Source organism: Tachyglossus aculeatus, chromosome 9 (genome assembly GCF_015852505.1).
Source record: "Tachyglossus aculeatus isolate mTacAcu1 chromosome 9, mTacAcu1.pri, whole genome shotgun sequence".
Taxonomy (NCBI): domain Eukaryota; kingdom Metazoa; phylum Chordata; class Mammalia; order Monotremata; family Tachyglossidae; genus Tachyglossus; species Tachyglossus aculeatus.
This window is the reverse complement of record NC_052074.1, coordinates 48,106,357-48,128,749: the sequence shown is the minus strand read 5'-3', so window position 1 is coordinate 48,128,749 and position 22,393 is coordinate 48,106,357. Positions and strand designations below refer to the sequence as shown.

The 22,393-nt window shown below is 43.9% G+C and overlaps 1 protein-coding gene across 2 annotated transcripts in view; it reads left to right on the top strand.

Annotated features, from left to right (window-relative positions):
- The first annotated feature begins 18,569 nt into the window (after nt 1-18,569).
- Nucleotides 18,570-22,393, top strand: part of ITGB6 (integrin subunit beta 6) — a 53,971-nt gene continuing 50,147 nt past the window's right edge. Inside the window, exons 1-3 of one of the 2 annotated variants that reach the window (XM_038751277.1) lie at nt 18,570-18,666; nt 18,836-18,912; nt 19,615-19,694. In XM_038751277.1, the coding sequence (XP_038607205.1) occupies nt 18,852-18,912; nt 19,615-19,694 (141 nt within the window). In that variant the 5' untranslated portion in view covers nt 18,570-18,666; nt 18,836-18,851. Of the gene's footprint in view, nt 18,667-18,762; nt 18,913-19,614; nt 19,695-22,393 lie in introns of those variants that run through there. The other variant, XM_038751276.1, reaches the window with a different exon arrangement.

The window sequence follows — 22,393 nt, the reverse complement described above, 5'->3', positions numbered from 1 at the left end:
CTGAGGGGATGGGCAAGCCAGACAAAGAGCTGGCTCTCGGTTTCAACCTTTCAATCGTAGGTGTGGATAAAATGTAGCCCATGGACCATATTCAGTTTTCCAAGCAATTTATTATAACCAGGGGCTGCTCCACCCTGCTCCAAGCCAGCTCCAGATGCTGAAAACAGCCTCCAGGTACACCATGACCCTAAGAAAGGGGTTGTGTAGTGGGTGCTAAAGGTAACTGGGGCAGGTATGGAGTGGAGTGGAATAGAGTGACTGCTCTTCCTCAGTTTAAACTCTTCCCTCCCCACCCCTGGGACTCTTCACTGGCCCACAGAAAGCTTTAGGAATGGCAAGAGGTCTGTGGGTCCAAATTATAACTCACCCCTGGAACTGAGAGCGACTAAAGCCAGTACCCTGCAGGTAGTTTACAGTGACACTTCTCAAAAAATATATGAAATCGGCTATTTCCTACAAATTCTTTCCTTCTGTTCCCTAATAAAGACATGTGTCAGCAACATCCTTTGGAAAATACAAGTCACTTCCGGAGGCACTGAGCAGGTACCATATAGATGGTTCATTCTGGAACAAGATTAGCTCCCACCCAAAATCAAAGCACTAAACCTTGCTGCTGATGCTGCAAAGACTCCAGAGGAATGTTCCAAATCAGATTATAGGTTATCATCACTAAGAATGATATTCCCATGGCACCAAGTTTGAGAAGCAGCATATCCTAGTAGACAGAGCACAGGATGAGGAGTCAGGGGAACTGGCTTCTAAGCCCCACTATGTCGCAGAGTGGCTCAGTGGAAAGAGTGCTGGCTTTGGAGTCAGAGTTCATGGGTTCGAATCCCGACTCCGCCACATGTCTGCTGTGTGATCTTGGGCAAGTCACTTCACTTCTCTGGGCCTCAGTTCCCTCATCTGTAAAATGGGGATTAAGGCTGTGAGCCCCACGTGGGACAACCTGATCACCCTGTATCCTCCCCAGCGCTTAGAACAGTGCTTTGCACATAGTAAGCGCTTAAATGCCAATTATTATTATTATTATTATTATTTGTCTGCTGTCTGTCCTCAGGCAATTCACTTATCTGCACCTCAGTTTCCTCATCTTTAAAATGGGGATCACCTGTTCCCCCTCTCTACCCTAGGCCCCACAGCTCTTATGCATATATCTATAATGTATTTTAATGTCTGTCTTCTCTCTAGACTCTAAGCTCTTTGTGGGCATGGAACATGTCTACTAAGTCTGTGATATTGTACTCTCCCAAGTAGTTAGTACAGTGTTCTGCACAGAGTAAGGACATAATAATAATAATAACGGCATTTATTAAGCGATTACTGTGTACAAAGCACTGTTCTAAGCACTGGAGAGGTTACAAGGTCATCAGGTTGTTCCACGGGGGGCTCCCAGTCTTAATCTTCATTTTACAAATGAGGTAACTGAGGCCCAAAGAAGTTAAGTGACTTGCCCAAAGTCACACAGCTGACAATTGGCAGAGCCAGGATTTGGACCCATGACCTCGGACTCCAAAACCCGTGCTCCTTTCCACTGAGCCACGCTGCTTCTCAATAAATTCCATTGATTAACTGATTGGTCTGGACCCTCTCTTGAAAGGTTCAGATCACGGTTCTGTGTTCCCAAGGTGGTCCCATGGGTATTCCAACCAGAACCAATCCCATACCCTGGAGACGTTTAGAACCAACATGCCTGGATCCTTTGGCTCAAGTTCATTAAGCCCTCATTATGTGCCCTATTCCTTGCTGAATGCTGGGAAAGATACAAATAAAGCAGGTCAGACACAGTGGGCACACGGCCTAACCTGATTCAGAAAATGGGCCCATTCCTGCCTACCAAAAGAGAAAATGGTGCTATTATGCCAGTTCCTAGAAGACAAAACTCTACAGTGGACTACGTCTATGGGCCAAATGGTTGGATTTTTAACGTCCTGTTTGCACAGGGCCTAAAGGAGCTGAACACCTTGCTACCTTCGGAATCATTATTGCCTGAGCTTGGCTCCAGCATGTTTTGTTCATTTCCTTGAATCCTCAAATGAGTAACGTCCCTGGTTCTCAGAATTCTGCTTAAAACAGTTGCCACCAAGGAGAACAAAGCTACCAACATCTAATCTCAGTATAGTGCATTTCTATTCACTCCTGGCAAAGAAACCTGAATCTATTCACTCCTGGCAAAGAAACCTGAATCTAGATAATTCAGTGCATTCAAATTATCTCCTACTTGTTTGAGCAGCAGATAAGGCAGGATCCAGCATACAGTCAACTCACAGAAATCAGTAACTGATTTTCCTACTTGTGTATTCTCTCAGGCCTTTTCGTCCCCTGTGCCACCCAACTTTTTCCTCCCTTTCCCCACTTAAGACAGCCCCCAGAGAGAACACAGAGCGGATGAAGGAGCAGAGAAAGGAGGTCAAATTCAAATCAATTTTTACCGATGCTGGAAAAGGATCTGTTAGTGGAGGGAGCTGACTTTGTTCAGGGGGTTGTGCTGGCCCTGTGCATACCTGGACATCACCCCTTCTTTCAGGGTTGGTATGGCATTCCTTACTCAGAATACTGGGTATTTGATATTGTGGTATTTAAGCACTTACTATGTGCCAAGCCCTGTGGTAGATACAAGATAATAAGACTGGGACCCAGTCCATGTCCCACATGGGGCTCATGGTCTAAGAAGAACCGGGATTTTATCCTTCTTTTACAAATCAGGAAACTGTGCCCCAGTTATTATTTATCCAAGGTCACATGGCAGGCAAATGGCAGAGCTGGGATTAGAACGCAGGTCTCCTGACTCCCAATCCTGTGCCCTCCTGCTAGGCCATGCTGCTTCTATGTCCAAGACCCAGTGAACTCAATTATTTCCCTATAACATAGGTTTCCTGGATGCAGGGGAGAAGAAAAATGCTTGAATCCCTTTCCAGATTGCTCCTTGCTCGGATCCTCCCTTAATACCTAAAACAAAACAAGTGCTGGCTGCTCCAAACGAGCCGAGGGAGGCTCAGCTCCCATTAGAAGTGGATGATCATGATGTGTTCCTGAAGGTCTCTATGTACAGGAGGCAAAGAGCCAGTAGTATTATGAACTTTGAGATGAAACAGAAGGCATTAGGTCTACCCATCTGCCACTTCAGGAATTCCCCGGCACGTAAGCACTTGGGAACTCACCCCTTATTTTATTGCACTTACGTCCACACCTTTAGACCCTACTGCTTCCCCATACCTATAATTTATTTGAGTGCCTGTCTCCTCTGCCAGATTGTGAGCTCCTTAAGGGCAGGGATCATCTCTAACAATTCTGTTGTAGTTCCCCAACCATTTAATACATTGCCCATCACAGACAATTCTCTTACATTTAACCTCCCAGGCTTTGAACCCTTACCTGAATGGTGTTGGCCTGCCTTTTTCCTCCCTGATTTGGAGTAGAGGGTCTGGTTTTTCTTAACCCAATGAATTTGGGTCCCCGCCAGTGAATACTGGGGCTCCCCAGCAATACCTCCATTCAAGCACTGAGACTGACTACCTCTCATCTCTTCTCCCTGTCCTCCTTCCCTTTTATGTTATATTTGCACTTAATTCCGTACCTGTTAAGCACTTTGAAACTCTCCGCCCTCCACTCCCACAGCATCTATGCCCATATCCTTATACTCTGTAGCTTCCCTAATTTTAATGTCTGTCCCCACTACTTCATTATAAGATCCTTGAGGGCAGAGAAGCAGCGTGGCTCAGTGGAAAGAGCAAGGGCTTTGGAGTCCGAGGTCATGGGTCCAAATCCTGGCTCTGCCAATTATCAGCTGTGTGACTTTGGGCACGTCACTTAACTTCTCTGTGCCTCAGTTACCTCATCTGTAAAATGGGGATTAAGACTGTGAGCCCCCCGTGGGATACCCTGATCATCACCTTGTAACCACCCCAGCGCTTAGAACAGTGCTTTGCACATAGTAAGTGCTTAATAAATGCCATTATTATTATGTCTGTCAACCCTACTGTATTCTCCCAAGTGCTTAATGCAGTGCTCTACACATAGTAAGCACCCCAGGCTGATCGATTGAAAACATAGGTGTTGTGGTTTACATCTGACCTTGTTCAGCCTATTCTGAACATTGAATGCATAACCCAAGTTGTCTCTCCTTAAACTACTTCTTCTGGAAATGGTCTGCATTGGGTGACATAATCTGCCCCCTCTAGCCTCAGAATTTAAATGAACAATCCCATTCCCAAAGGTTGACTGAATATATCTTGAGGGCTTCTGGCTAGGGGAAGCAAGAGCTGATTCATTCACCCAAAAATCTGTTTCAGCCCTTAATCTTGGGTTTCCCCTCCAGATGAACTACTTCAAGTTTTGAATGTTTGTTTTATGCATCTTTCTTCCCCTGTTGTTCTTCCACCATCGGGCCTTCATGTGATTCTTTGTTAGAGCCAGAGGTGCTGTGGCTAAAATGCTATAAAAAAAAAAAAAGACTACGCTCCTGTGGTATGTATTGGGGAATTACAGTTTTACACAACCGGCAAGGAACTTTCACAAGCCTAGAGGTTTGGTCTAGGATTTTAAATAAACACATTTGGGACACTTTAGTGGGATTGAATCTCTGAATCACCAGTGAGCCTCCAGCATAAATTGTGGTAATTCCCCAAAACCCCAGATAGGGTTGATGGCTCTACAATGAGAGAGAAGTAGTGATTGCTGAGTTAAATCTCATGGCATTCAGAAAACGTCTCAGGAGGCAATTAAGGACTGTGTTGTATCTTGTTGTGCAAGGCTCAGAAACAAACAAAACAAAACCTTTTCCTGCTCTGACACCACTGGGACAAAGTTTCAACAACTTCAAGAATTCAACTAAAAGCTACTAACAGCATGACCTTGGGCAAACCACTGCATCGCATTATCTTGCTGTTCCACCACCTGAGAAATGGGGTGGAAGGGCCCTTCAAGGCCCTAATGAGAGCTCACCTCCTCCAGAAGGCCTTCCCAGACTGAGCCCCCTCCTTCCCCTCCCTGTCCTCCCCTTCCCCATCCCCCCGCCTTACCTCCTTCCCCTCCCCACAGCACCTGTATATATGTATATATGTCTGTATGTATTTATTACTCTATTTATTTATTTTATTTGTACATATTTATTCTATTTATTTTATTTTGTTAATATGTTTTGTTTTGTTCTCTGTCTCCCCCTTCTAGACTGTGAGCCCACTATTGGGTAGGGACCATCTGTATATGTTGCCAACTTGTACTTCCCAAGTGCTTAGTACAGTGCTCTGCACACAGTAAGCGCTCAATAAATACGATTGAATGAATGAATGAATGACTTCAGGGATATCTCGGGGGACAGTGCTCTGCACACAGTAAGCACTCAATAAATATGATTGATTGATTGATTGACTACTGATTCCAAGATTATATCCAAAGCACTTAGAAAGTACAAATGACTAGGGTAAAATAGCAACAGCTCACATGATCTAACAAAAAGACCACGACCACCTTCTGTCGGCCTTTCTTTCTGTCCTTTTTTTTTTCTTAAAAGCCCAACCATCCAACATTTGCAAATATTTTTGGCTCACACCCTGACCTTGCCTGTCTGTTTACTTAGCAACTGTATTTTAACAGCCACTTCTCTTGAGTTTCATTCCCTATTGCAATAACATGCGTGATCTCCAGTAGTGCTGCCGGTTAACATGTGCAGGGACTGGCCTCGAGGTACATCAAAGATCATTACGTAAATTTGGTTTTCAGTTTTTTTTAAGGTTTAAGCAAAATCCTTTCTATGAAAATTGTCAGTGGCATACACCTCGTATGAAAGCAACATCCTGATTCCAACAAACATCTTCAGTTGACTGTCCCCGACTAGTATTTTGGGTGAAAGCAGTTTAGCTGGTATTTCCCAAAACGCATAAAGCTGCTAATGCCAGGAGAGTTCATATAAAGGGTGGGACATCACCCAACCCCCTCCTCCCCTTCACCATCCTGGGTGATGGCGTTAGGACTGCATATTGGCTTCTAGCCAGAACCTGGCTCCCCACATGAAAATTTTCTATGTCCCTGGGAGAGAAACAATTTCCTAGAATCAAACACATCTTTTGTGCCATCCTTCCATTGTGCTGGATGATGAATCCCTAAGACTTTGTAACAATGGGGACTAGCACCCCCTAAGAAGATCTGCTGAAGCATAGGGTGGGCCATTGCTCCATGAATATCAATCAATGCTTTGAATCGAGCACTGTACTAAGTGCAAGGGAGAGCACAACAGAAATAAAGACACAAGCTCCCTGCCCTCAAGGAATTTACAATTCAGTGGGAGTGACAGACAGAACTTATTTAAAATAGCGGAAACACAAGGAAGAACAAAAATCTAACAGGTGGTAGTACAAATACAGTAGGATGAAACACCTGAAAAAAAAAAAATCACTGAATATACATAAGTACTGAGGATGAGGATAAAACACATAAATGCCAAATGCTATAGGTAGCTGTTCAGTTTGTGTGATTTGGGTGTTGTGAATTGAGTGGGGAAAGCTTCCTGGCCACTTATGTTTCCCATAAGGAGCTTCTCTATGTTTTTGCCTGGATTTTTGCAGCCTCAGTGGCAACAACGTTTTGAAAATACAAAGCTCATTAAGGGCAGGAATTGTGTCTTTCCTCTTTATACCGTGTCAAGCACTGAATTCAGAGCTCTATATAGAGTAGGTGTTAAGTAAATATGATTGAATGACAATGTAAAACTTCCCAGAAGCAACCGATTTTCCAGGCAGGTATTCGCCACTTGCTCCTTTGCTAAGACCAGGGAAAACACCTTCCTCCTTCAAATTCAAATGCCTTAAAGAGTAGCTCTCTATCCACCCACTGCAGGTGCTGTGGATACCTAGCAGGAAATGGCGAGACTTTCAAGACTTCAAAACTCTGATATAAATTCATACCCAGGGAGTTACTGACAAACCTAGGGAAACAGAAAAGAGGAAAGTGGAGCTATAAGGAAGGAAAGTGAGATGTTCTTGTCTTTGTTCTGACAGTGAGACAGATGGTGTGAGAGTAGGGGACCTGAGGAGCTAGTTTATTGGTGAAGAATGAAGAATGCAATCTCTTCCCGACACCGCCCAAGGGTATGAGTTACTGGCTATAGGGACCAATTCGTTGCTGCTCTAGCTGATTCTTCCAAACTGAGCAGTTCTCTCACAAGCAGGGAGCAGGGAGCCGGGGCAACTCTGGTTCAGACCCCACTAAGGGCAGCCACTGAACCTTAAAACCTTCATAGTAGCAGGTCAAAAAGGCACTTGCTTTTACTCCATCTCTCTGTGTGCCAAAAGAATGGCTACATGTTGCCAACTTGTACTTCCCAAAGTGCTCTGCACACAGTAAGCGCTCAATAAATATGATTGATTGATTACCTTATTGTTGAGCAGGAGAGTCCTGGCAGGTAGAACTTTTTCAGGCTCAGAAGCCATGAAGAAAAAGTTGGGCATCTTTGACTTAGTGTTGTCTCTCTACTGCACTCACCTTGTTCTTACCCAGTTTTTTTATTTTTAAATGGTATTTGTTAAGCACTTACTATGTGCCAGCACTGTACTAAGTGCTGGGGTAGGTACAAGCTAATCGGGATGGACATAGTCCATGTCCCACATGGGTATCATAGTCTTAATCCTCATTTTATTGAGGTGGTAACTGTGACACAGAGACATTCATTCATTCATTCAATCGTATTTATTGAGCGCTTACTGTGTGCAGAGCACTGTACTAAGCGCTTGGGAAGTACAAGTTGGCAACATATAGGGACGGGCCCTACCCAACAGCGGGCTCACAGTCTAGAAGGGGGAGACAGGCAGCAAAACAAAACATATTAACAAAATAAAATAAATAGAATTAATATGTGCAAACAAAATAAAGAGGGTAATAAATACGTACAAACATATATACATATATACAGGTGCTGTGGGGAGGGGAAGGAGGCAGGGGGGAGGGGGAGGAGGGGGAGAGGAAAGAGGGGGCTCAGTCTGGGAAGGCCACCTGGAGGAGGTGAGCTCTCAGTAGGGCTTTGATGGGAGGAAGAGAGCTAGCTTGGCAGGTGTGCGGAAGGAGGGCATTCCAGACCAGGGGGATGACGAGGGCCGGGGATCGACAGCGGGACAGGCGAGAACGAGGCACGGTGAGGAGATTAGCGGCAGGGGAGCAGAGGGTGCAGGCTGGGCTGGAGAAGGAGAGAAGAGAGGTGAGGTAGGAGGGGGCGAAGTGATGGACAGCCTTGAAGCCGAGGGTGAGATGTTTCTGCCTTATGCGTAGGTTGATTGGTAGCCACTGGAGATTTTTGAGGAGGGGAGTAACATGCTCAGAGCGTTTCTGCACAAAGACAATCCGGGCAGTGGCGTGAAGTATGGATTAAAGTGTGCAGAGACAGGAGGATGGGAGATCGGGGAGGAGGCTGATGCAGTAACCCAGATGGGATAGGATGAGAGATTGAATGAGCAGGGTAGTGGTTTGGATGGAGAGGAAAGGGCGGATATTGGCAATGTTGCAGAGGTGCGACCGGCAGGTTGTGGTGATGGATTGGATGTGAGGGGTGAACGAGAGAGTGGAGTCGAGGATGACACCAAGGGTGTGGGCTTGTGAGACAGGAAGGATGGTAGTGCCGTCAACAGTGATGGGAAAGTCAGGGAGAGGGCAGGGTTTGGGAGGGAAGATGAGGAGTTCAGTCTTGGACACGTTGAGTTTTAGGTGGCGGGCAGACATCCAGATGGAGATGCCCTGAAGGCAGGACGAGATGCGAGCCTGGAGGGAGGGAGAGAGAGCAGGGGCAGAGAAGTTAAGTGACTTGCCCGAGGTCAGACAGCAGTCAAGAGGTGGAGACGAGATTAGAACTCACACAGCAGTCAAGAGGTGGAGACGAGATTAGAACTCATGTCCTTCTGATTCCCAAGCCGGTACTCTCCCCACTAGGCCATGCTGCGTCTCCAGTTGGCCCACACCACCAAACTGCCTCTGCTAATAGTTTCCGAGGCTGAATAACAGAATGTACTCAGGTGAGTTCATGGAAATGGAAAAACCAGGTATTTCAGTAAGAGAGGAAAAATCCCTCCTTCTAGAGACCTCAGGATATTTTCACAGAGGAAAATGTAGTGACATGCATTTGAGGATATTTATGTAGTTGCTCAAACATCAAACTGTTTGCAATAGTGGGCAACCTCAAGCAACTGTTCTGCCTATTATTCTGTATTAAAATAGCTAGACAATGTGATAAGGCAAAGTTGGGTTTGTTTTTTTCCCCTGTTCCCTGGCATTTCAAAAGAACACAGTTTCATTAAACATTCCTTAACACCTGGTGCTTCTAGGTGAATGGGAGGTTTTCAAAGAACTGTGAATGAAAGCTATTGTTTGCTGTCTGGGCTTGACAGCTTTCTTTTTTCATTGTTCAATGAGGGAAGAGAAAAAAAAAAAGGGAAAAGAGCAACCTAAACCAACCCCCACACTTCGTAAAATCCCCGAAACAATGACAAAGAGGGGGGAGAACTCAGCAACTAACAAAGCAGCTTCTCCTACTTAATCCAGGTTCATTTGAAACAGATTCCAGAGGCTGTCCGACCAACTTCCTGCACTCTAGCTGTACAGAAGAGCTACTAGATGACTGCTGGATAATCCCTGCTGGGAAAAAAAAATCAAGGAAATCGCAGATGGAAGAGTTAGATAGTTGGCAAAACATAAGGCCTTTTTGTGTATGACTTCTGCTTTTGGTAGACTTTTTCTCTTTTTGGCAAGTTAATTCTCTATGGCAGTTTGGCCAGATCTACATGGTCATAAGGTTATCTAGTTCACTTTTCAGCCTCCGTGAGATTTAAGTCGCCATTTGATTGTAAATTCCTTGAGAGAAGAATGTTTTATTACACTCTCCCAAGCACCTGGTGTATTGCAATACACATTGCAGATGCTCAGTACAGTGCGGCCTAGTGGAAAGAGCATTGGTCTGAGAATCAGTGGATGTGGGTTCTAATCCCAGTCTGCTCTGTGACCTCGGGCAAGTCACTTGACTTCTCTGGGCCACACTTTCATCATCTGTAAAATGGATGTTTAATACCCATTATCCCTCAGAGACTGTTAAGCCTTTGTGGGACAGGGACTGAGACCCATCTGTATCTACCCCAGTGTGTGGTACACGGTGTAAGAGCTTCCTGCTCTTCTGTCATGAGTCCATTTTGTGGGTCTTCCCAAGGGCTCACCAAGGGATGGACTGGGTATCAAGATGGACGCTGGGTTCCTTACAATGTGATTCTCGAGGTTTAAGTAATAATAATAATAATAATGGCATTTATTAAGCGCTTACTATGTGCAAAGCACTGTTCTAAGCGCTGGGGAGGTTACAAGGTGATCAGGTTGTCCCACGGGGGGCTCACAGTTTTAATCCCCATTTGACAGATGAGGTAACTGAAGCACAGAGAAGTTAAGTGACTTGCCCAAAGTCACACAGCTGGCAGTTGGTGGAGACGGCATATGAACCCATGACCTCTGACTCCAAAGCCCGGGCTCTTTCCACTGAGCCATGCTGCTTCTCTAAGTTTATCTGAAGGGGAGCCAGGATCTAGCTTGGGCTCCAGGAGAAGGCATGACACTTGCCTCATTTTTATATAGAGTTTATACACACACACACACACACACACACACACACACACACACACACACACACACACGGTTTATTTCTCACTGTGGTTTTGTCTACATGTCTACACGTTTTGTTTTGTTGGCTGTCTCCCCCTTCTAGACTGTGAGCCCGTTACTGGGTAGGGACCGTCCCTAGATGTTGCTGACTTGTACTTCCCAAGCGCTTAGTACAGTGCTCTGCACACAATAAGGGCTCAATAAATAGGACTGAATGAATGAATGAATGAACTTCTACTGGAACATAACCACACTGAGCAATTCATTCTACTTGCATATTACTGTGTGCAGAGCACTGTACTAAGCACCTGAGGGAGTACAAGACAAGGGACACATTCTGTGCCCACAATGAGCTTACTGTCTAGAGGACTGTATTTTTATTAGTTCTGTGTTCACTTACGAATAACGCAGTTGATCCAAAATTGGTACAAAGTTTATAGCCCTTGAGGCAGACATTTTCATTGGGGTGGATGGGTCAGGGTCTCACTGTGCTGCTTCCACTTCCCCCTTTTCTCCACCTCCCTCTAATAACAAGAGGCTTCAAAATGCTGAACTCCTCAGGTTCAATTACTCTTTCATTTGAATGGATGTGGTAAGTGACTGGCAGTTCCAGGATGGTGAATGCTTTCATAAATTAATTTTGGAGACTTCTGTAAAATATTTTCTCTGCCCTTCTTTGAGTAATTTCTTAGATGAACTGAGTCTACAGTATATCCCAAGCTGCAGTGTCAAAGTCTAGCAAAACTGGCGTTTTGCCAAAATTTCTTGTACTCTCCTACATTCTTTGCCCATTGCTCTGAAAACAGTAAGTTCAATAAATACCACTGATTGATTACCTTAATATTAAGCTACAATTCATTTAAGTGGCTTAGAAATGGTTGCACAGAGATCTTCTGAGTGAACCCATACTAAAGAATCATCAGCCTACTGAAGTTCTCATCAGCATACTGAAGTTCAATGATGGGTTCTAGCTTCAGTTAAGAAGGGGAGAAAATGCAACAAATTTCCATCTGTTCGCCAATCTAACTTTACTCTGGGGGAGAATTTATTATTATAGTCAGATAAAGGCCCATTTAAAGACAGAGAGAGAAATGGGTTAAAATGTTAATATGGATTTGCTTAATTTACCGATCCTAATCTCAAAAGACTCCCAAATCTCCCTCACTAATCCTGACCTCTTCCCTCCTCTGTAATCCCACATTTCCTCTTGCCTCTTAGACATTCCCACATGGGTGCCTCACCATCTCTTCAAGCTTAATATGTCCACAACTGAATTCATTTCCCTCGCAAATCCACTCATCCTTCTAATTTTTCCATTACAGTTGACAATACTGTTTTGGTTTAGACCATTGTGCCAACCTCCTCACTGGTCTTCCTGTATCCATCCTCTTCCCTCTCCAGTCCAAACTTCACTTTGCTGCCCAGATCATTTTCCTAAAACAGCGTTCTACAAACATCTCTCAAACTCTTCAAAAACCTCCAATAAGGTTTGATTGATAGCCTGAGAAAGATACATTTCAGCATGCAGATATTTCACAAGAATCCTCCAAAATGCTTCTCTTCATTCTCATGATGTACCATTTAGCATCCCCAAACTTTCCGACTAATAGCCTTAACTTTCCATCAAATGACAACTTATGGGCACTCTGCTAGTAATTTACCCAAACATTTCTTAAAAGTATTGCTATTTTATAATAAAAGCTCACCACTGTTGGCCCTTGCCCCAGGCCTTCTATTGTGCTGGCTGATCAACCAGAAATGTCCAGTTCCTGCACAAGAGTTTCTTATGACCAACCAACACCATGGTGTGTTTATTTAGAACAATCATTGATGCATCACTTTTCTCTATTTTTAAATCTTTCCACACACTGTTTCTGACCACCATCCTGCTATTTGGAGGCAGTTCAATAGGACACGATCTGGCTTGCAGGAGAGTTCCCTGAGACTCTGGAAAGAACATATTTCCACCTGCCAGCACACCTTCAGAGTGTATTTTAATTTTGTTTCATATCTGCCAAGGTTAAGAACACAGCTTCTCTGAGTTTCGTATTTGAATTCTATCTTCTGTTACACTGACAAAACTCACTCTCTCTGTCTCTCTCTCTCTCTCTCTCTCTCTCACACACACACCACCCACCCACCCCCTCTCCCACCCTGCTGGCTTTTTTATTTTAAATAAAGCTAGAACGACTGAGGGGCATTCTCTCTATTAAGCTATCCAAACTTAAAATCTTGAGGATATGAGAAATTACACTTTTTTTGAGTCTCACTCAAATTCTGTCACATAATCAAAGAATACTGCCTTACGCAAGGTTCCAGAACTTGACATTTCAGGGGGGGTTAAGGTTTTTTATACTAATAATGGTTTGGTGATGAGGCTTTTGAGCCGGTGCAGAGAGGTGAGAGGTGGGAAGTTGAATAAGCTGTACAGAGAAGAGGAAGGTTGGCATTCTAAATTAAGCCCTGGTGCACACATGCCATAGGGGAGAGGGGCACAAGCACTTTGGAAAAAAGTGATCATTCATGCCAACATGTGGGGCATGGGAGCAACCGTCTCCATAACTCCCATGGAGTTCGCACCCATGAATCTCTATGTCTCAGCCGTTCCAAGGTGAAGCTTGTTACCGCTGTAACAAACACCCACTTCTAGGAGATGGACTCACTTACAACCTATGGAGGGGAAGAACCCAGCCCGCAACCAACTGCCGACTAGCTACCCCCTAAAGGAAACAAATGAAGCCACTGTTAACATTCCTTTTCCAAGGGACATTTGACTAGGTGGTTTAGCCATCTTGAACTTGGTCTAGTAACTCCATGAGTTGGAGGATTTCTTAGTGACTATAAATGGTTAGAAAGGCCCACCAAGACAATGATAACTTCCAACAGCACAGATTTCCCTTAGCCCCATCTGGGGAGCACTGACTCAGAACTGATGGGAAAAAGATCTCTTGCTGAATCATCAGCCCCTGACACTTGGGCTTTCCCTGGGCACGGGGTGGAGGCGAGAGGGGACCCACTTTGAAGGAATTTCCCTGGTTCCCCACTACATAGGAGACTAGGCATGGCCCAAGAACTCTAATGAGAAAATGATGGTTGGTGCTGGATGGGGGGAGAGGGAGTAAAGTCCACCAAGTAGACCAATGGACTAGGAATTTCAGAAGGGGAGTCCCTAAAAAGCAAAACTCAACCTCAAACTCTTAAAACTTTTCCAAGCCAAGGGGACGAACACCCAAAGATTTGCTTAATTTGATAATTCCCAAATAACACGTAGCTATTACAAATCACTGTTAATACTACATCTCTTTGCAATTATAAAGTTACCTCCTTGCGAGCCAGACTCGTTCTGCTTCACAGACGGGAAATGGAGGGACCGAAAGGTTCACTGATTTGTTTGAGGTCTCCTGATTTGTTTGAGGTCTCCTAGGACACCGTCAGAGAGGCTGAGCCAGATCCCCCGGGGCCCTTCTCGCCTTTTCTCCATAGTTTTGTTTCCTCCAAGCTGAGAAGCAGAAAGAGACAGACAGTGGATATTTTTAGGCCTAAAGACAAACCTCTCTTTATTTTTAGTTCTCCATCCTGACAAGTGCATTTCACGGACAAGGGATGAGCTGGCTAATCAGCCAAGCGTGAGGTCCGGCAGTTCGATTCACCTGCCGGATCCCTCCCCAAACCCTCCCCCTCCAGCTGAGCTGCTTTCATTGAACCTGGTAGACCATGTCTAGCGTCTTCTGGATGACCTGGTTCCAGAATGGGCTTGGGGGGTGGGTGGGTGGGGAGTCCCCTTGGCATAGTTCCAATCCCAGGGGAACCTAAATTATCACAGCGATTCCCAGAGCCACATCCCAGCTAAAGGAAATGTATATCACTGACCTCTGCAGGCCTGAGGCTCAGGTCCAACAAGTGCTTGACATTAACACTCATGGGACGAGGGAAACTTTCTTTCTTCTGTTTGAGGTTCCCACCATGCGGTTCTCGGGGGGAAGGTAATGGAAAATACGTACTTCGCTGACTAAAGTAAAAGCTAGACTGACCTCAAAAAAAGTGAAAAATATGTGTCTGTCCTTTTTAAAATATGCCCTGTGAGTGGGATGTGTATTCCATCAATGGACTACCCCAGCCCTTAAAAAGCACTTAAATACCATAAAAAGGTATTTGTTGAGCGCTTACTCTGTGCAGAGCCCTGTACTACCCGCTCGGGAGAATACAATGTAACATGTCTGGATACTGTTGCCAGGGTTCCTGTAGACTTAAAGACCCAGCTCGATTCGTGGTAATTAAAGACAAGGTCATGTAGTAGGCTGCATCCTGTTTCTCATCTCATCTTCCTTTACATGTTAAAAGCATCATCGGTTAAAAATGAGAAATGATGGTCTCGTGGGTTGAGGAGGGAAGAAAAAAAAGAGAAGGAAAGCAGAGGAAAGGAAGAGAAGGAAGGATGTGACTAGTGTTCTCTAAGCTCCTTATAGTAGCAGCAACATAAAGAGAGTCCTCAAATCACTGGGCTAGAAGAGACCTGCAAAGATGCCTCATCCCCACTCGACAGACTATGAGTACCACTGAAAGTCTTTGAGGTCTTCCGGGAGCTGCTGGGTCCTGATCCGCGGGCCCTGGGGGCACGTACAGTGGAAGACGTGCAGATGATCATGAACGGTTCTGCACAGTCAGCGAAGTGCTATGAACTGACAAAAAGCCTGATGAAAACTAAAATTATTTATCTGGGAAGTCCTACCCACAAGTAAAGCTTTTCACCTGCTGTAAAGAGCGTACGCTTTGAGAAGCAGAAAAACTGGATAAGAAAAGCCCATTTGTCCGCTGGGAGTGTGTCAGAGGGAGTGTGGCAGCAACGGGGCATGAAGTTTTACACCAAACTAAAGTCCGGAAGTGTTCTGATGGTGTTCACCCTTCTATGTGTGGCGGTGAGATAATAATAATAATAATTATGGTATTTGTTAAGCCTTTACTATGTGCCAGACACTGTATTAAGCATTAGGCACTGGGGTGGATACATGCAAATCAAGTTGGACACAGTCCCTGTCCCAGGTGGGGCTCACAGTCTCAATCCCCATTTTACAGATGAGCTAACTGAGGCACAGAGAAGTGAAGTGACTTGCCCAAGGTCACACAGCAGGCGAGTGGCAGAGGCGGGATTATTCATTCATTCATTCAGTCGTATTTATTGAGCACTTTCTGTGTGCAGAGCACTGTACTAAGCACTTGGGAAGTATGAGTTGGCACCATATGTTGCCAACTTGTACTTCCCAAGCGCTTAGTACAGCGCTCTGCACACAGTAAGTGCTCAATAAATACGATTGATTGATTGATTGATATGGAGGTGGTCCCTACCCAACAACGTGCTCACAGTCTAGAAGGGGGAGACGGACAACAAAACAAAACATGTACACAGGTGTCAAGTCGTCAGAACAAATAGAATTAAAGCTAAATGCACATCATTAACAAAATAAATAGAATAGCAAATATGGACAAGTAAAATAGAGTGATAAAACTGTACGAGCATATATAGAGGTGCTGTGGGGAGGGGAAGGAGGTAGGGCTGGGGGGGATGGGGAGGAGGAGAGGAAAGAGGGGGCTCAGTCTGGTTAGGGATTAGAACCCATGACCGCCTGAGTCCCAGGCCCATGCTCAATCCACTATGCCACGCTGCTTCTCTTGACTGACCACCAAAAGCACATCTGCCTCTGGAAACTCTTCTGCGTCAACTTCAAGCCATACTCAACACCAGCTGTTAAGGCAGAATCACCAACTAGGAGGTCCTAGAATGGAATCAATTCACTATCTGAAGCAATGTGAGTTTCCACATCTGAGAGCCGATGAGAAACAAGCAGCTGCCTAGTGACAAACTCAACCGGAGGACAAACAAGCAAATGTTCTAAAGATGGAGGGGAAACCGTCTCACGCAATATAACAACAGCCAACCCACCAGCCCGAAGAGTGCCAGTCAGGACCTGGATTACTCTCTTAAAGCAAGGGCTTTGGAAAGTTTGCAACACCAAGTGGCCAATTCATAAGGGCAAGTTCTGCCAGTGACAAGTGAATTGGGAAGTAGAGATTGTTAGTCTCTCCTAGGCTCTTTGGACCAAACCTTTCATATGGATAATAATCATAAGTTCTTCCGAAGCGCTGAATGTCTAGAGTCTCGGCAATGTCATATATACATATACTGTTTTTGAGTCTGGAGATGAGTGATAACTAAAGTGCCAACTCCTCAAGGGTAGGGATCATGTCCACTGATTATTGCACTCTCCCAGTGCCTTACTACAGTGCTCTGTACTATGTTCAACAATACTGCAGATTCACTGATAGAAATCTATTTTTTTATAATGGCATTTATTAAGCGCTTACTATGTGCAAAGCACTGTTCTAAGCACTGGGGAGGTGACAAGGTGATCAGGTTGTCCCACGGGGGCTCACAGTCTTAATCCCCATTTTACAGATGAGGCAACTGAGGCACAGAGAAGTCAAGCGACTTGCCCAAAGTCACACAGCAGACAATTGGCGGGGCCGGGATTTGAACCCATAACCTCTGACTCCAAAGCCCGTGCTCTTTCCACTGAGCCACACTGCTTCTATTTGTTTTATCTTATGCCAGATAACTGTGTGTATCCTATTCTTTAGGTCTTCTCTTTCAGCCCTGGCTCAATTTGGTACCTAACAACCACTGTAATTTTTATGTCTAATCTACATCTCTCCTTCTTCAATTTAAATCCCATTCTTATCAGGGACACTGAAAAACTGCTGGTCACGCTCCTTTAAGCGTTATCATTTACCTGTAAATCGCTCATCAGTTTCTCTTCTCCATCAATCACTGGCATTCATTTCGCACTTACTACGTGTAGAGAACTGTATTATTAGTAATCGTATTTACTAAGTGCTTCCTGTGTGCAAAGCACTGCACTAAGCACTTGGGAAGGTACAATACAATAGAATTAGGAGACATGCTCCCGGTTTGTAATGAGTCTAGAGGGGGACTAAATAAATACGGTCCCTGGTAAGTAAAGCCAAATCTTTAACCTTTCTTCACAGAATCCATTTCCCAATGCTTCAATTATTGTTGCTTTCTCCCTTGGGAGATGGAAACAAAATGCTTCTCCCTAGCGCTAAAATTGTGAGGCTAAAAACTGGCCTTCAGCTCTCGCAATAAAGGGCCGGCCAGACTGGCTATTATTGGAGGTGGTGTCTGCATGCTCTCATTCATTAAATTCACATGGGGAGAATATGTCTAAACAGGAATAATCTGTAGCCCGGAGAAGTAAAGTGATTTATCAAAGGTCAGTCAAGGCAAGAGACCAAGCCAAGAAAAATCCCCACTAATTTTCTACGTTCGTGTCCCTCTCAAACCCGAAACAGCACAATGAGTTCACACAGACCATTCCAGAATCGCGATGTACTTAGTTGGAGCACAGATAGGGTCACCTTTCTTTGGTCAGTATCTTTTATTGGCTTTTTCACATACTTTATTTGATCTTCATTGGTTTTTGACATTTTTATATTTTTGTGATGATTTGGGCGGTATTTCCTTAACAACTAACATGAAGTTTGAAAAAAGAGACAATGTTGTTTATAGACTACGCCTAAATTCGACTGACAATTGATACATTTCTTTTTCAGAACTAAATGTATTGGATTTAAGTTCAACAAGAGACCTGAAACAATGGGATCCGCACATCTCTGGAGGTAGGTCTACTTCAGTTAATGTTTTTACTCACTTCTTAATAAAAAGAAAATACTGACCAGTGTTAACTTCCTTCCTTTATTTTGTTTGAACCCTAACTGTACCAGAAACAGGTATTTAACTGCCGCCTTGACATTGCACTGAACAACATTTCACTCGAGATACTGGCTTTCTCTAGGACCCAGAAAGACTGCTAGTGTTGACACAAAAATCTCTACCTGGATGAGTTTCCCCACCTTCTTAGTGACTGTATACCTGCCTTCCTTATACGGAGAACAAGGAAGTAAAGGACACAGTTCCATAATCATGTTGAAGTTGCTTTTAAGCACAGCTTGTCTTCTTTACCTGCCCAGGTAGACTTTGTTTTCATTTTAATGAACAATTTCTTTACCTGCAGTTTCTTTTCAAGCAACTGTAGGCTAGCCGCTTGAATTTTACACTTGAAGAAAGCAGGAATTTTGCGGTGCTCAACTTTGATCCTGTTATGCCGAAGGTAATTCATTTTTTAATCTGTCTGCACAGCGAGAACTGAAAACGAATGGGGATTGCATTGCTTTGCCTGTTCCTTCTATTCCTGCAAAGAGATAATCATGCCCAAGGTAAGGCTCACAAACAAGCCTGGGGTGTATTTCTTTAATAATATGTTTGACAATACTGCCGTTTGATTCAAAATTTGATTCAGATTAGTTTTTGATTTTTGTCTGCTCTAAGGCTCACCGCCACTGGGCAAAAGCTTTCACCAGGTTTCGGGTACAGAACTGTGGTGGTATTAAGACATGTTTCTTCAGTGTGCACTGTCGAATTATGGGGAATAGACACAAAGGTTGCTGAGAAATTTCAAAATAAGAAATCAAGCAGTAGATTTTCTGAAAGCAATGCAAGGCAGTTTAAGCACCACGAACATTACCTTTAAATCATTTTAATTTACCAAAATTAAATGGTAAATCAAAACAGCAGAAAAACAGCACAATCTTAAAATGCTGCCTCTATCTTTTTGGCTAAACAACTCGTAAAATAAAGTATTTAAATGTACCTAAGTTATACAATGCATTTGCTGTATCAGAGAAAAGAAGCACAGTTACATCATTATGGTTACATTAGTTTATAAATCATTACTTGTTTTTTATGCGACTGCTACAAAATAGAAACATTTCGTAAGATGAAGTATTAAAGTATTAAGTATTTTGAAGACCAAGACACACTTGATACTGTTCTGTGCAAATACTTTGAGGCCTGAGTCTCATAAATGGAATTACTTAAAGTGTTCTTAATCTTTTGCATCTTACTGGGTTGAAACCTAGCGAGCTGCTCAGTGGAAAGTGCAGAGACATGTGAAGAGTGCATTCTCATTGGACCACACTGTGCCTGGTGTTCTCAAGAGGTAAAGCAAATGACCTCAAAATATTTCAAGCAGAAATGTTTGCAGAACCTTAGGGACCAAATAATTGTGTTCGTTTCATCAGCGAGGGCTCTGGTACTTTGTCTAAATTCTGCAGGGTTATTTGACTAGAAATATTGGGGAAAGTTCAGTGGGGTCAGTCATTAAATTATTTTTAAAACCAAATAATTGAGGGGATTTTTTTTTTAATTCTGAAAAGTAGTTACTAAGGCCCCAGTGACTGTTTGTGAGGCTAAATTTAAGCATTTTACAATCATATCCCAGTTTTACACTCTTCCTCATTATTGAAAATGACCCGGCCAATTTTACTAGTTTGGTTGAAGAGGCCAGTCAGTGTACGGCGTTCAGTCCTACCCACCTAAAGTAGAGGCGTAGTCTGTCCCCTTGTTTATGACTATTACAGAATGTCAAGGCCAGCGTAAAATTCTTACTCAAATGGATGCTAATCACCACACTGAATTTATGTATTTGAAGGGATCCAGTCATCGTATAGCAAATTTCACCATCATCATCATCATCATCATCAATCGTATTTATTGAGCGCTTACTGTGTGCAGAGCACTGTACTAAGCGCTTGGGAAGTACAGTTTGGCAACATATAGCGACAGTCCCTACCCAACAGTGGGCTCACAGTCTAAAAGGGGGAGACAGAGAACAAAACCAAACATACTAACAAAATAAAATACATAGAATAGATATGTACAAGTAAAATAAATAGAGTAATAAAAATGTACAAACATATATACATATATACAGGTGCTGTGGGGAAGGGTATGAGGCAAGATGGGGGGATGGAGAGGGGGATGAGGGGGAGAGGAAGAAAGGGGCTCAGTCTGGGAAGGCCTCCTGGAGGAGGTGAGCTCTCAGTAGGGCCTTGAAGGGAGGAATTTCCCCACTCTGGAACTTGAAATAAGTCTATATTCCCTCCCTATTAGGAAGGTTTTTCTTTATGCTTCTGTTCTTTGACCAGAGAAATTCTGGCTGAATTATTAACAACACTTTCTTTATCCTTACCCTCCCTCCTTCCTTAGCTTTCCTTTACTCACCCCAGGCCTCTTTACTTGACTACAGAAACTCACCCTTGGGACAGTCAGAAGAAAAAGGACTGGGGCCATCATAATGCTGTAAAATGACAGTTTGTATTTCATACCATTAAGTAAACATATGACGTCGGTGGGCTAGGGCTAGGCAACGAGCCACAGATTTTTATGATATGAACTGCTATGCAGCAGAACCTCTAGGGTTAAAAAGAAGTTTAAAATTTAGATTCATATGAATATAATGTCTAAGTTTTCTTGAACCTCCATTTTGATGAGATAAAGGAATCATAAACACAGGTATCAAATTAACATCTTCCCCCCCTGCCCCCGGAGGAACAAGGGCCTTGAAAAAATGTATTAGTGATTTGGTTAAATCCCATACTTAGGGAAAGTTGTAAGAGATAATATGGGGATTCGAAAACATAACAAACTTGCATACTCCAAAATCAAAGGGCTACTCTGATGAAGACAGGAAGCAGTTTCTTGCATTTACTTCCCTGATATTCAATCTGGTTCTTACAATGAATCTGTGCAACAAGAGTTTATACCATTGTTCCTGGATTACAGAAAGCAATCAATCAATCAATCGTATTTATTGAGCGCTTACTGTGTGCAGAGCACTGTACTAAGCGCTTGGGAAGTACAAGTTGGCAACATATAGAGACAGTCCCTACCCAACAGTGGGCTCACAGTCTAAAAGGGGGAGACAGAACAAAACCAAACATATTAACAAAATAAAATAGAATAGATATGTACAAGTAAAATAAATAAATAAATAAATAGAGTAATAAATATGTACAAACATATATACATATATACAGGTGCTGTGGGGAAGGGAAGGAGGTAAGATGGGGGGATGGAGAGGAGGAGGAGAGGAAGGAGGGGGCTCAGTCTGGGAGGCCTCCTGGAGGAGATGAGCTCTCAGTAGGGCCTTGAAGGGAGGAAGAAAGCTAGCTTGGCGGATGGGCAGAGGGAGGGCATTCCAGGCCAGGGGGATGACATGGGCTGGGGGTCGACGGCAGGACAGGTGAGAACGAGGCACTGTGAGGAGATTAGCGGCAGAGGAGCGGAGGGTGCGGGCTGGGCTGTAGAAGGTGAGAAGGGAGGTGAGGTAGGAGGGGGCGAGGTGATGGACAGCCTTGAAGTCAAGGGTGAGGAGTTTCTGCCTGATGCGCAGATTAATTGGTAGCCACTGGAGATTTTTGAGGAGGGGAGTAACATGCCCAGAGCGTTTCTGGACAAAGACAATCCGGGCAGCAGCAAGAAGTATGGATTGAAGTGGGGAGATCCACATATATCTGGTATAATCAATTACTTCACCTCAGAGGGGATCGAATGTTTACAAAGACACCAAATTTCTCTCAATAGAGGGCCTTAAAAATGAAAACCCAAATCCGCATTTAATCTATATCCATGGGATGATACTAGAGGATTCTCCCCCACGCCTAACCTTAACTAAACCAGAGTAGCCAGCTCAAGGTGCCCACATCTCTGGGCAAAGTTCTGCTTCATCATCACCTATACCTCTAACAGTGTGCCCAGCTCACCAAGCTACAGAGTAACTTCATTCAAAAGGCCCCAAACTTACTCTGATCACGGTTTATACCTGATCCCTTCAAGTTAATCTCTGATCCAGAATTA